This window comes from Mustela nigripes, unplaced genomic scaffold, assembly GCF_022355385.1.
Source record: "Mustela nigripes isolate SB6536 unplaced genomic scaffold, MUSNIG.SB6536 HiC_scaffold_778, whole genome shotgun sequence".
In the NCBI taxonomy this organism is placed as follows: domain Eukaryota; kingdom Metazoa; phylum Chordata; class Mammalia; order Carnivora; family Mustelidae; genus Mustela; species Mustela nigripes.
Window position 1 is genome coordinate 1 of NW_026740185.1, and position 12,375 is coordinate 12,375.

Below are 12,375 nucleotides of genomic sequence, written 5' to 3' on the forward strand. Positions count from 1 at the left end.
ATGGAAAGAACCTAGATGTCCATCAACAGATGAATGGATAAAGAAAAAGTGGTATATATATACAATGGAATACTATGCAGCCATCAAAAGAAATGAAATCTTGCCATTTGTGATGACATGGATGGAAATAGAGGGTATTATACTTAGCAAAGTAAGTCAATCAGAGAAAGACAATTATCATATGATCTCCATGATATGAGATAGTTGAGAGGCAATGTGGGAGGATTGGGGGGCAGGAAAAGAATAAATGAATCAAGACGGGATTGGAGGGAGACAAACCATAAAAGACTCAATCTCACAAAACAAAATGACTGTTGCCTGGGGGACGAGGGGAGTGAGAGTGTGGTGGGTTTATGGACATTGGGGAAGGTATGTGCTATGAAGTGTGTAAACCTGGTGATTCACAGACGTTTATCCCTGGAGCTAATAATACATTATATGTTAATAAAAAAATTAAAAAATAAAAATAAACATGGTAAAGGACTGAAAATACACAGCATGTGTTCTCTAATCACAGTTGAATTAAATAAATCAATTACAATGATTCATCTAGAAAATTCCTGAATACTTGGCTATAAACAACATATTTCTATATCTCTCTTGGATTACAGAAAAATTTACTAAACAATCTGAAAATATTTTGGAAGCAAAAATATTAACACAACATACATAAATTTTTGAAATGCAGCCTAAAGTCATGCTTAGAGGAAACTTCATAACATTAATGTTTATATTAGAAATAAGTGTATAAAATTAATCACATAGATGTTCAGTTTTAAACAGTAGGGATGTAAAAGGAAATTACAACTGAAATATGCAGATAAGAGTGAATTCATACAAATATGAATGCAAATATATATAAATCAATGGAATAGAAAACAAAAAATTAAAAAGTTTACTCTTTGAAATGACTCACAAAATTGTTTAACTCTTAGCAAGACTGATAAGAAGAGATATCATATATTATTTATTCATATATTATATTATTCATATATTATTTATCTTTCTCTGACTCAGAAATGTCATGATTTCTTTCTTTCTCATGGCTTAATAATAATACATTACATATATATACATACAGACATACACATATTATATATAATGAGCATGTATTATATATATATGTACATATATACTGTACATATGTATACATAATGTATAATGTATACATGTTATACATTATAGATAATGTATAATGTATACATGTATAATGTATATGTGTATAATGTATACATGTATACACATGCTACATTATAGATAATGTATTACATAATGTATATGTATACATATGCTACATAAACATAATGTATAATGTATACATATGTATACATTATACATAATGTATAATGCATACATATTATATGTATATTATATGTATACATATTATATATTGCATTATATTATATATAATGTATTCTATATACATGTTATACACACACACACCTATAATGTCCCCTTTACCCATTCATCCTCTAATGGCTGTTTTCATATATTGGCTATTGTGACTAATGCTGTGATAAACATGGTAGTGCAGATATCTTTCAATATCCTGTTTTCATTTCCTTTGGATATATGCTCAGGAGTAGACTTTCTGGATCAAATGGTAGTTTTATTTTTAGTATTTTGAGGAATATCCACATTGTTCTCCATAGTGGCTGAACCAATTTACAGAGAATGTGTTCAATTAAATATGACTTACAAGACCAATGTGATAATATGGAGCATTTTGAATTCTCATGCATTGCTATTGAGAGCCTAAATCCTATTTGGGAACTTGTTTTTCAATTTCTTATAGTGCTAAGACCTATTCTATAATTAATTCAGGACTTTTACTTCAAGCCATATACTCAAGAGAAATGAATACTGTCTTCAAAAAGACTTATAGAAGAATATTCATAATGTCTTTACCCATAGTAGCCCTAAATTGGAAAGGACATAAATGTCCTTCAGTGAGAGAATGGAAAATAGTGATATACATAGATAATGACCTACTATAAAACAATACAAAAGAATTAATCATTGGTTCATGTGACAGCATGGATAACTCTGACAAATCTGAGGAAAAATAAAGCCAGACATATGCTGTGTTCCATATAAATGAATTTCAGGGGCACCTCGATGGCTCAGTGGGTTAAACATAAATGAATTTCAAGAGGTGGCAAAAGTAAATTTCAATGACAGAAATTAAAGTTGTTCTTTAGTTGTTTTCTCTTGGTGTGAGCTATTGACTGGGCACAAAGACATTTGTGATGAGATGGGAATTTTTATGGTTTGGTTAGTAGTTACATAGATGTTTACAAATGTAGAAAATTATCAACTTGTAATTAAAATTTATGCATTTTACAGTGTATAAATTATACCTCATTAAAGAAAATACCAGGTTAAAAAGGAAAAAAAGCAAGGGCAATTGTACAACATTCTTTCTGATGCCTAAGCTTGTCTTTTTTGACATATGTAATTCAGGACTTTATAAATTTTGCAATGCTAGGGCACTCATGGCAAATATACCTTTGAGGACTTGTGCAAAGGACTGCATAGGGTCTTGAGAATGGTGATAGTATGCCACCATATGCAGTGAAATGGTTATTTGGGTATGTTTCTGCTGAAATTTCTAATTTCCAAATATGAACAATTAAATTGTCCTCTGGGACTCTGTTGTGATTTAAGTTTGTGTTCCCTTTTATTGGTACTCCTCTAATGAATCTTGAATATTCCAGAGGTTCGTGCTTTTGGACCCTGTGTGTCCTCATGAGGGATGGTAAATGACTCTGCCGTAAATATATCATCAGGGCACTAGAATATATTCTCATTTATGACTTCAGTGATCTTCACCTACTCTGAAAGGTGGGAAGCAACTATTCTTATCAACTGTTGATAAGAAAGTGACTAGCAACAGGGTCCAAAGGAAAGTAACATTTATTGTTTCTACTTCCTGACTCTCTTCTGTTTTGGATGCACAACCCATCAGATTTGATGTTCATGATGTACTGTGTCACTGTATCCCATAGAATGGATATAAATTTGTTCAGGAATTTTAAATGGTTACATCAGCATATTCTTGTGCATATTTACAGCAGTTTCTATTGTCTTGATCTAGGATTTATCATTCCAATGGCCATAGGGGAAAACCATGACTGTTAATCTTCCAGAGTTTAGAAATCTCTGTCTTCCATGAAAAAAATTAGCCTTAATAATTTCCTATTAATTTAAAACATAGGCATTCATTGATTTAAAAGTTCCAAAAAAAGTCCATCTCACCTCCCCCTTCCATTAGCTTTGAAGAAAGATCCTGGTTTGTTGGAAGAAAAAAGCAGCACATTATCAAAGAAGGTGTTTCCTGTGGCTGCTTCTTGGTGAGTACTTGGCCATGGGAATAACTTGCAATATAATAAGTCAATATTATTATTATTATTATTTTAAAGATTTCATTTATTTGACAGAGATCACAAGTAGGCAGAGAGGCAGGCAGAGAGAGAGGAAGGGAAGCAGGCTACCTGCTGAGCAGAGAGCCTATACGGGGCTTGATCCCAGGACCTTGGGATCATGACCTGAGCCAAAGGCAGAGGCTTTAACCCACCGAGCCACCCAGGCACAGCCAAATATTTAAAGCAGAGACTAGTAATGTTTAAGTTTGTACTGTGGATCATGTATAGTTAATGTAATTGTAATAGTTTTAACTAAGTCAAAGAATTAAGTAAAATACAATTTAATTATGGTGACTTATTAGAGCACTGATTTCCAACATATGCCCGAATACTTTCCCAAAGATTACATGACAATTCATTCAGCTTCTAGCTAGGCACTGGCATTTTTAAAAAAACAAATATTCCTGGGGTGCTTGGTTAAGTGTCTGCCTTCTCCTCAGTCATGATCCCAGGGTCTTGGGATTGATATCCGCATTGGCCTCCCTGCTCAGCAGGGATTCTTCTTCTCTCTCTGTGTCCCCATGCTCTCTCCCACTCTCTCTCTCAAATAAATAAATCTTTAAAGAAAGAAAAAAATGAATGTTCCTTTAGTGATTGCAATGAAAATATATTCATAATTCCACCACACTGGAATTTTCCAGTGTAACAAAAATATTCCCAGAAAACAACGTTGAAAGGTAATATGACTAATAGCAGAAGGAAAAATCTTCTGTTCTGTCAGGTGAGTAGAGTGAGAGGGAAACTGATGCACATTTAAATGTTTTCTCATTGAGTCTGAACAACCAAGTCAAGCAACCATCCCTCACTCCCATTTTTAGACATAGTTTCTCTTAAACCCAAGGACTGGGTAGTTATGAGATGCTGTGATAAACTAGATTTCCTGCTCAGTCTTAAAGTTTTGGGTAAAGAACTAAGAATGAGCCAACTTCAGGAAAATAACTGGTTTGGAACATGCTAATAGGAAAACAGCTCCCTCCCCCACACTTTCTTTTTCCACAGGGCCAAGGTCAGTGCTTTGGAGGCCTTTATATATTGCATATGCTACCTGAAGTATAGAAATTAACATTGTGACCCCATAAAAATATTCTCTGTGGAATTACAGCCTTCACTGTTATCTGTTGGGTTTATATGTTATTTGAAAATAATTTCTATTTTACAGTGTTTACCTTGTGGACTATTATTCAAATATATTGTTATCTAGAAAAGTTAAGTTTCACATTAAAAATTATTTCGAAAAATGAACAATAAACCTTCAATTTTTACAATTTAATAATTGACAAATTTCAAAACAATTTATAACATTTAAATTATATAAAGTGATTCCTCATTCAGAATTGTAGCTTCAAGTAGTATTTATTGCTTTTTAATAGTGGCCATCAGTTACATTTTTATTCTTTGGTGGTAGCATTTTCTGTTTGACAGATCCAGCAGAGTTGATGATAGAGAAATGGAGATCACTATGGAGGTGAGGAATGAGACAACAATCCAAGAATTTATTCTGGAAGGGTTTCCTGCCATCCAGGACCTAGGGAATATCTTCTTCCTGATCCATCTGCTGGCATACCTGGCCTCTATCACAGGAAATGTGGTGATCATCACCATCACTTGGGTTGACCATCGGCTCTGGACACCAATGTATATTTTACTCAGCACGTTCTCCTTCTCTGAATGCTGTTTTATCACCTCAGTTATTCCTAAACTGCTGTCTATCTTCCTGTTGGGAAGGCAACCAATTTCCTTTACTGCTTGTCTCATACAGGCCTTTTCTTTTTTATTTTTTGGGTCAATAATTTTCTTCCTCATGGCAGTGATGTCTCTGGATCGGTATGTGGCCATTTGCAAGCCTCTGCATTACCTGACCATCATGAACCCGAAGACTTGCTTCCTCCTGGTCACTGCCTGCTTCGCTTTGGCCTTCCCTCTCATCACAGGGCTGGTAGTGAAGGTTTTCCAGTTGTCCTTCTGTGGCCCCCATGTCATCCCCCACTTTCTCTGTGACCTTGGCCCCCTGATTCATCTCTCCTGTTCTGACACCAGCTCCACTGAAATGTTGGCCTTTTTCCTCACTTCCTTTATCTTGTTGACATCCCTTATCATAACCACCATTGCATACAGCAACATAGTAGTCACAGTTTTGCGACTCCCATCAGCCAAGGAGAAACAGAAAGCTTTCTCCACCTGCTCCTCTCACCTCCTTGTGCTCTCTCTGATGTACAGCAGCTGTTTGTTTATATATGTGAAACCAAAGCAAACGAACAGGCTGGACTCTAACAGGGAGGCTGCCCTTGTGAACACGGTGGTGACCCCGTTGCTCAACCCTGTCATCTACACTCTGCGGAACAAGCAGGTCCACCGGGCTCTGAGGGATGCTCTATCGAGGTTGAGGTTACAGAAACAGAGCTTTGGTGGTTAAGTGGAACTTCTTGGTCTTCTAGTTCAATTTCCACAATTGCAGAAATATTTTATATAGAATTCTACATATGGTGATCTAGCTTTTGCTAATTTTCATCTGGCTGGGCACAATCTTACTTTGCAATACAATACTTTTCACTCTGAAAATTCCTCTGAGTTCTCTATATCATGCTGAAGAATAACTTCCTTGATTTTCTACTCAGTGGTCTTTCATGAATTCATTTCACACAACATTTATGGAGAGCCCAGTATACATAAATCACAGAATACAAAGTCTTTAAGAATAAAAAATTGTCAATCAGATAATAATAATTACTATTCATGGTACATTTTTATGCTTGAGTTTTCTGATACTAAGAAAGGATAGAGACCATCACCATTTTATGTATTCAGGGTTTGAAATTTTAGAAGCAAATTGTTCTGAAATTATATAAAGTCATAATATTATAGCCTAATGAAACTTAATAGTATTTCATTAATTGGATCTTTTATGTAAATGAACCAACAGCAACCTGGTTCTCTCTTTGGGTCTATTGGTTTTAGAGGTATAAATAGCTCAGTGTAACTCCAGGTGGTTAGGATGTATGTAAAGTTATCAACAAAATTGTCTTTAACACTTTCTTAAAATAGAAATAAAGTGCAAAACTTTAAAAAGTTTTAAAAAGATTTTATTTATTTGAGAGAAAGAGAGAGAGACAAAAATAGTGAGAGAGAGCATGAGTCGGGAGGAGAGGGAGAAGCGGGTTCTCTGCCGAGCAGGGATCCCGATGTGGGACTTTGATCCCAGTACACTGGGATCATGACCTGAGCTGAAGGCAGATGCTTAGCGGACTGAGCCACCCAGGCATCCCAGAACTTTTAAATTTGTTCAGTTTTTTTTTGGCCTATAATTGATATTGCCAAGCCTTGACCGCAATAGGTTGCTGAAAGGTAGGTGATTCCACTACCAAATTTTCTCCCTACATGGAAGAGATGTTTAAAAGGAAAATGACTGCAATTGATAATTTAAAAATAATGGATTAAAATTGGGTCAGTTATTGTGTTTGTAGGTTCATGGAAGAAGTGGCTCCCACCTGAAGACAACTGGCCCTAATGGGAAGTGGTTCCTATCACATCCCACATGGCATGCACATGCTATGCATTTGATTTTCAGTATATCTGATTTGAGCACATATACTGCTTTCTGCTTGATTTGAGAATTACTTATATTCAAGGCATAATCTGATTTAAGAAATTTTAGACTGTCAAAAAATATTGGCTTATTTAAATTTTTTTTTTTTTTTTTTTGCCTGGGAATGGTTTGATTATAAAGTGTCCTGGAGGTTATGATCTTCTAAGTATAGCTGTGTCTTTGTCCCTTCTTTCTCCAAAGAAGGTAATTTCTGAGACTAATCTAAAAGCAGGAGTTCCCAGGGTTTCTGGTTTCTGTGCATTAGATGAAATAGCCACCTCTGCCAATTTTCACAGCCTGGCCTCATGAACCAGACTAGTGAAGGAGATGAAACTCCCCTATCAGCCCAGCGAGATTCTGGGTACTTCTTGAACGTTTGTGCTCATTCAAACCACTATCTTTGTTTCTAGTATGCCCCAAGAGACTAAAGTATGCCAAACTCTGTTAGTCCCTCTGACAGGGAGGATAGAAACTAGTCTTTCTAGCAGAAGCTAGAGAAGTGGGGAATGCTCGATGCATGGTCCAATTCCTTCTCTCCTCAGTGAGAAGCTGAGAGAGTAAATCCCCTACTCATTGTTCACTGATTTGGGTAGAGGTCCTGTGGGAAATGTGGCTACACTCTCATTCAGACCACACTCCTTAAAACTGTTGCTTTACTGTCTGTCATCCTCAAAGGCCTAATGAAAGCTGGGGGCCATTGGATCTCAGAGACAGTCAGGTTAGTTGGAGACTTGGTTCTGTCTCTGGAGCAAGCCAGGAGGAAGGAGCTTCAGAAAGTGCCCACTGGCTTATTCAGACTTCTAGGAAAGTAGTGACTTCCTGTCTGTCAGCTCCCAGATGCAGGCTAGTTAGAAGCCCGACCGTCAAGGTAGCAGCTGGTCAAGTTGAGACTTTAGATGTATAGTCTAATCCCTTCTATGGAGAAACTGAGAGCTGGCCATTTTTGCCTGCTTGCTCTATATATTCAGCCATGGGGAAGAGCTGAGGAAAGTTTTTGCATGCTGCTTTAATGCCGGTCTCTGATTTTAGTCTATGATGGGCGTCTCAGCTCCTAGAAACAGGCAAGTTAGGAGCACAATCCTTTGGTTGTCAACCCTGTAAGTTGAGGCCCTAGATGTGTGGTGTAAGCCCTTTGCTCTTCTGGGAAAAGCTGGGGGTTCCCACCTGATTGTAAGGTGCTATGTGGGGTGGGGTTTATGGTGAGAGTGCCTCAGCTTTTCCCACCTATTTTGATGTGGCTATTTTCTCAGTTACCTGGAATTGTAGGAGTGTCTCAGTTCATTTCTGGATATCCTTCAGAGGGAATTGATCTGCGTGTAGCTATTTATTCAGGGTGTCTGTGGGAAGAGGGGGGAGAATCAGAGGTCTCTGTCCTGCCATCTTTCTGGTGTCCCATTTCTAGTTTTTAGCTATTACAAATAAAGCTTCTCTGAATATTCATGTACAGGTGTTTGTATGAATATAAGATTTCATTTTCCTGGGGTAAGTGCCTAAGAACACAATGGCTACGTTGTATGTAAATCAAATATTTAGTTTTATAAGAATCTGTCAAAACTTCCAGAGTGATTATACCATTTTACATTCCCATTAACAATGCATGAGTGACCCAGTGTCTTTGCATTTTCGTGAGACTTTAGCATTATTATTTTCATTTAACTACAATTGAAATTAAATGTCCATTTTTTGAAAGATCAGGGAATGTACTACGTTTATTTATTTATTTATTTTTAAAATTTTAAAAAATTTATTTTCAGCATAACAGTATTCATTGTTTTTGTACCACACCCAGTGCTCCATGCAACCCGTGTCCTCTATAATACCCACCACCTTGTACACCGACCTCCCACCCCCGCCCCTTCAAAACCCCCAGATTGTTTTTCAGAGTCCATAGTCTCTCATGGTTCACCTCCCTTTCCAATTTCTCCCAACTCCCTTCTCCTCTCTATCTCCCCATGTCCTCCATGCTATTTGTTATGCTCCACAAATAAGTGAAACCATATGATAATTGACTCTCTCTGCTTGACTTATTTCACTCAGCAGAATCTCTTCCAGTCTCAGCCATGTTGCTCCAAAAGTTGGGTATTCGTCCTTTCTGATGGAGGCATAATACTCCATCGTGTATAGGGACCACATCTTCCTTATCCATTCATCCGTTGAAGGGCATCTTGGTTCTTTCCACAGTTTGGCAACTGTGGCCATTGCTGCTATAAACATTGGGGTACAGATGGCCCTTCTTTTCACTACATCTGTATCTTCAGGGTAAATACCCAGTAGGCAATTGCAGGGTCATAGGGAAGTTCTACTTTTAATTTCTTGAGGAATCTCCACACTGTTCTCCAAAGAGGCTGCACCAACTTGCATTCCCACCAACAGTGGAAGAGGGTTTCCCTTTCTTCACATCCCCTCCAACACATGTTGTTTCCTGTCTTGCTAATTTTGACCATTTAACTGGTGTAAGGTTATATCTCAATGTGGTTTTAATTTGAATCATCCCGAGGGCTAATGATGATGAACATTTTTTCATGTGTCTGATAGCCATTTGTATGTCTTCATTGGAGAAGTGTCTGTTTATATCTTCTGCCCATTTTTTGATATGATTGTCTGTTTTGTGTGTGTTGAGTTTGAGGAGTTCTTTAAAGATCTTGGATATCAACCTTTTTTCTGTACTAGTTTTTATGAAACACCATCACTCAACCCTCCCAAACTATCCTTTTCTTCCTTAATTGAAATTTTTATTGAAAGAAGATTCACATACAGTTATAAGAAATAGAAAGGTAGGTGTACATTGCTCATTTTCCTGCAATGATAACATTTTGAAAAATTATAGTTTAATATCACAATCAGGATATTGACTAATGCAATCCACCAATCATTTTCAGATTTCCTCAATATTACTTATACTCGTGTGTGTGTGTGTGTGTGTGTGTGTGTGTGTGTTTACCTCTTGCACAATTTTATCTCACTGTCTTGGCTCATGTATCTACCATCACAGTCAAGATACTGGACATTTCCAACACCGCAAACATCCCTCTTGTTCCCTTTTAAAAGCTACACTTACTTTACCTTCCCATCTCTAAGCAATGTCTTCAGTTTTTTTCCTTTTCTTTCATTTTAAAATCAGCTCTGTGCTTAATGTGGGGCTTGAACTCACTACCTGGAGATCAAGAGCCATATGCTCTACCAACTGAGCTAGTCAGGCATCCCACTTCCTCAGTTTCTAAAATGTTCTCATTTCAAAACTGTTATACAAATGGAATCATATGAAATGTAAACATTTGAATCTTTTTAAAAAAACTCTGCATGATTCCCTTGAGATTCATCTAAACTATTGCACATGCCAATATTGCATTCCTTTTCATTGCTGGATAGTAGGCAATGGTATGGATGGTATGATGTGTCTATTCACCTGTTAAAGGACATATAGGCTGATTTCAGTTTTTGGCTTTTACCAGTAAAGCTGCCATGAACATTCATGTTTGTGTACAGGTTTTTGTGTGAACACAGGTTTTCATTTCTTTGGGATAAGCACCCAAATGTGCAAATGCTGGGTTGTAGGGTAGTTGCATGTTTAGTTTTATAAGAAACTGTCAAATAATTTTTGAGAGTGCTTATACCAATTTATATTCCCACTAGCAGTATATAAGTGGACCATATTCTCTGCATCCTCAAAAATATTTATCTTATCACTATGTTTTCAGTCACTCTGTACAGTGTGTACTAATATTTCATTGTTTTAATTTGCCTGTTCCTGATGACTAATGATGTTGAATGTCTTTCACTTGCTTAAATGGCATTTGTATACCTTTTAGGTAAAATGTCTGTTTATGTCCTTTGCCCATATTCCTATTGGTTTACTATTATTATTAATATTTTTACTCTTGAGTTTTAAGAGGTCCTTATATATTCCAGATACATAAAGGAATATATAAAAATTACATAAAAATTCTTTTGTCAAGAACATGGATTGCAAATATTTTTCCCCAGTCTGTAGCTTCTCTTTTTATCCTCTTTTCATATACTTTCACAGAACAAAAGTTTGTAAAATTTTGATGTGATCTTATTTCTAATTTTTCTTTTATGGATCACACACTGGAGTGTCAAGTCTAAGAAGTCTTTGCCTAGCCCTAGATCCTGCATATTTCCTATTTTTTTCTAAAAATTGTTTTGTGTTTTATGTTTGTCTGGGATCCATTTTGAGTTAGTTTTGTTGTTTGCTTTGTTTTATTTGTCAGATTTAGACTGAGGTTTTCTTTTGTTCTCTTCTTCTTTCCCTCTCTCTCTTGTTTTTATTTTTGCATGCAGATGTCCAATTACTCTAGCAGCATTCCTTTGTTACTGCAAGTGGTAATGTATTTTTAATTTAGGTTTCCACAGGTTTATAGTTACTATATAAAAATGTGATTTTGGGGGGGTGTTGATTTTGTAACCTATGACCTTACTGAAATCACTTATTAATTCTGCGACTACTTTTGTAGTTTGGTTGCGATTTTCTAAATTTTTATATCATCTGCCCATAGGGATGGCTTTATATCTTCCTTTCCAATCTGCATGCATTTTATTTCTTTTTCTTGCCTTATTGCAGAGGTTAAACTTCCAAAGTAGTCTTGTTCTTTAACTCAGAGGGGAAACATTCAGTTTTTTGGCATTAAGTATGATGTTACCTCTAAGAAGTCTTACCTCTAAGTCTTTAGTAGATTCTCTTTATCAAGTTGAGGTAGTTCCTCTCTACTCCTAGCTTATTGGGAGTTTATTTTTATTTTTTAATCATGAATGGGTAGGCAAGATAAAATCTCTGCTCAACCACTAGAAGCATGTATGGCTTTTCTGTTGGTATTTGTCTGGAGTAGTTGGTATTGGTTGGTATTGACAAAAGTTCTCTTATTATTTCATTTTTCTCCCAGTTTTTTGGTTAGGGAAACATGCTCCCCCACACCCCTGTTTTTGGAGCCTCTTTTTAAAAAATAGTAGTTCTGACTTGAAGCCTCCTGCAACACCCTTTCTAGGGGCATTAAGGGCCAGATGGCTTGACAGGCAAGTTCTACCAAACATTTAAGGGAGAGTTAATACCTATTCTTCTCAAAATATTCCACAAAAAAAAGAAGGAAAACATCCAAATTCATTCAATGGGGCCAACATTACTCCGATACCAAAACTAGACAAAGACTCCATTAAAAAAGAGAACTATAGGCCAATATCCTCTATGAACATAGCTGGAAAAATGCTATGTCATCTAACTGAACATAATAAAAAAAATTCTTTTTTAAAAATTTTTTATTTTTATAAACATTTATTTTTATCCCCAGGGGTACAGGTCCGTGAATCGCCAGGTCCACACACCCCACAGCACTCACCAAAGCCCACCCCCCC

At 36.4% G+C, this 12,375-nt stretch overlaps 1 protein-coding gene across 1 annotated transcript; it reads left to right on the top strand.

The window, feature by feature from the left end:
- The first annotated feature begins 4,884 nt into the window (after positions 1 to 4,884).
- On the top strand, positions 4,885 to 5,838 carry LOC132008723 (olfactory receptor 6C2-like). Its single transcript, XM_059387299.1, has one exon. It carries the CDS (start codon positions 4,885 to 4,887, stop codon positions 5,836 to 5,838), a length of 954 nt encoding a protein of 317 aa, XP_059243282.1.
- The last annotated feature ends 6,537 nt before the right edge of the window (positions 5,839 to 12,375 follow it).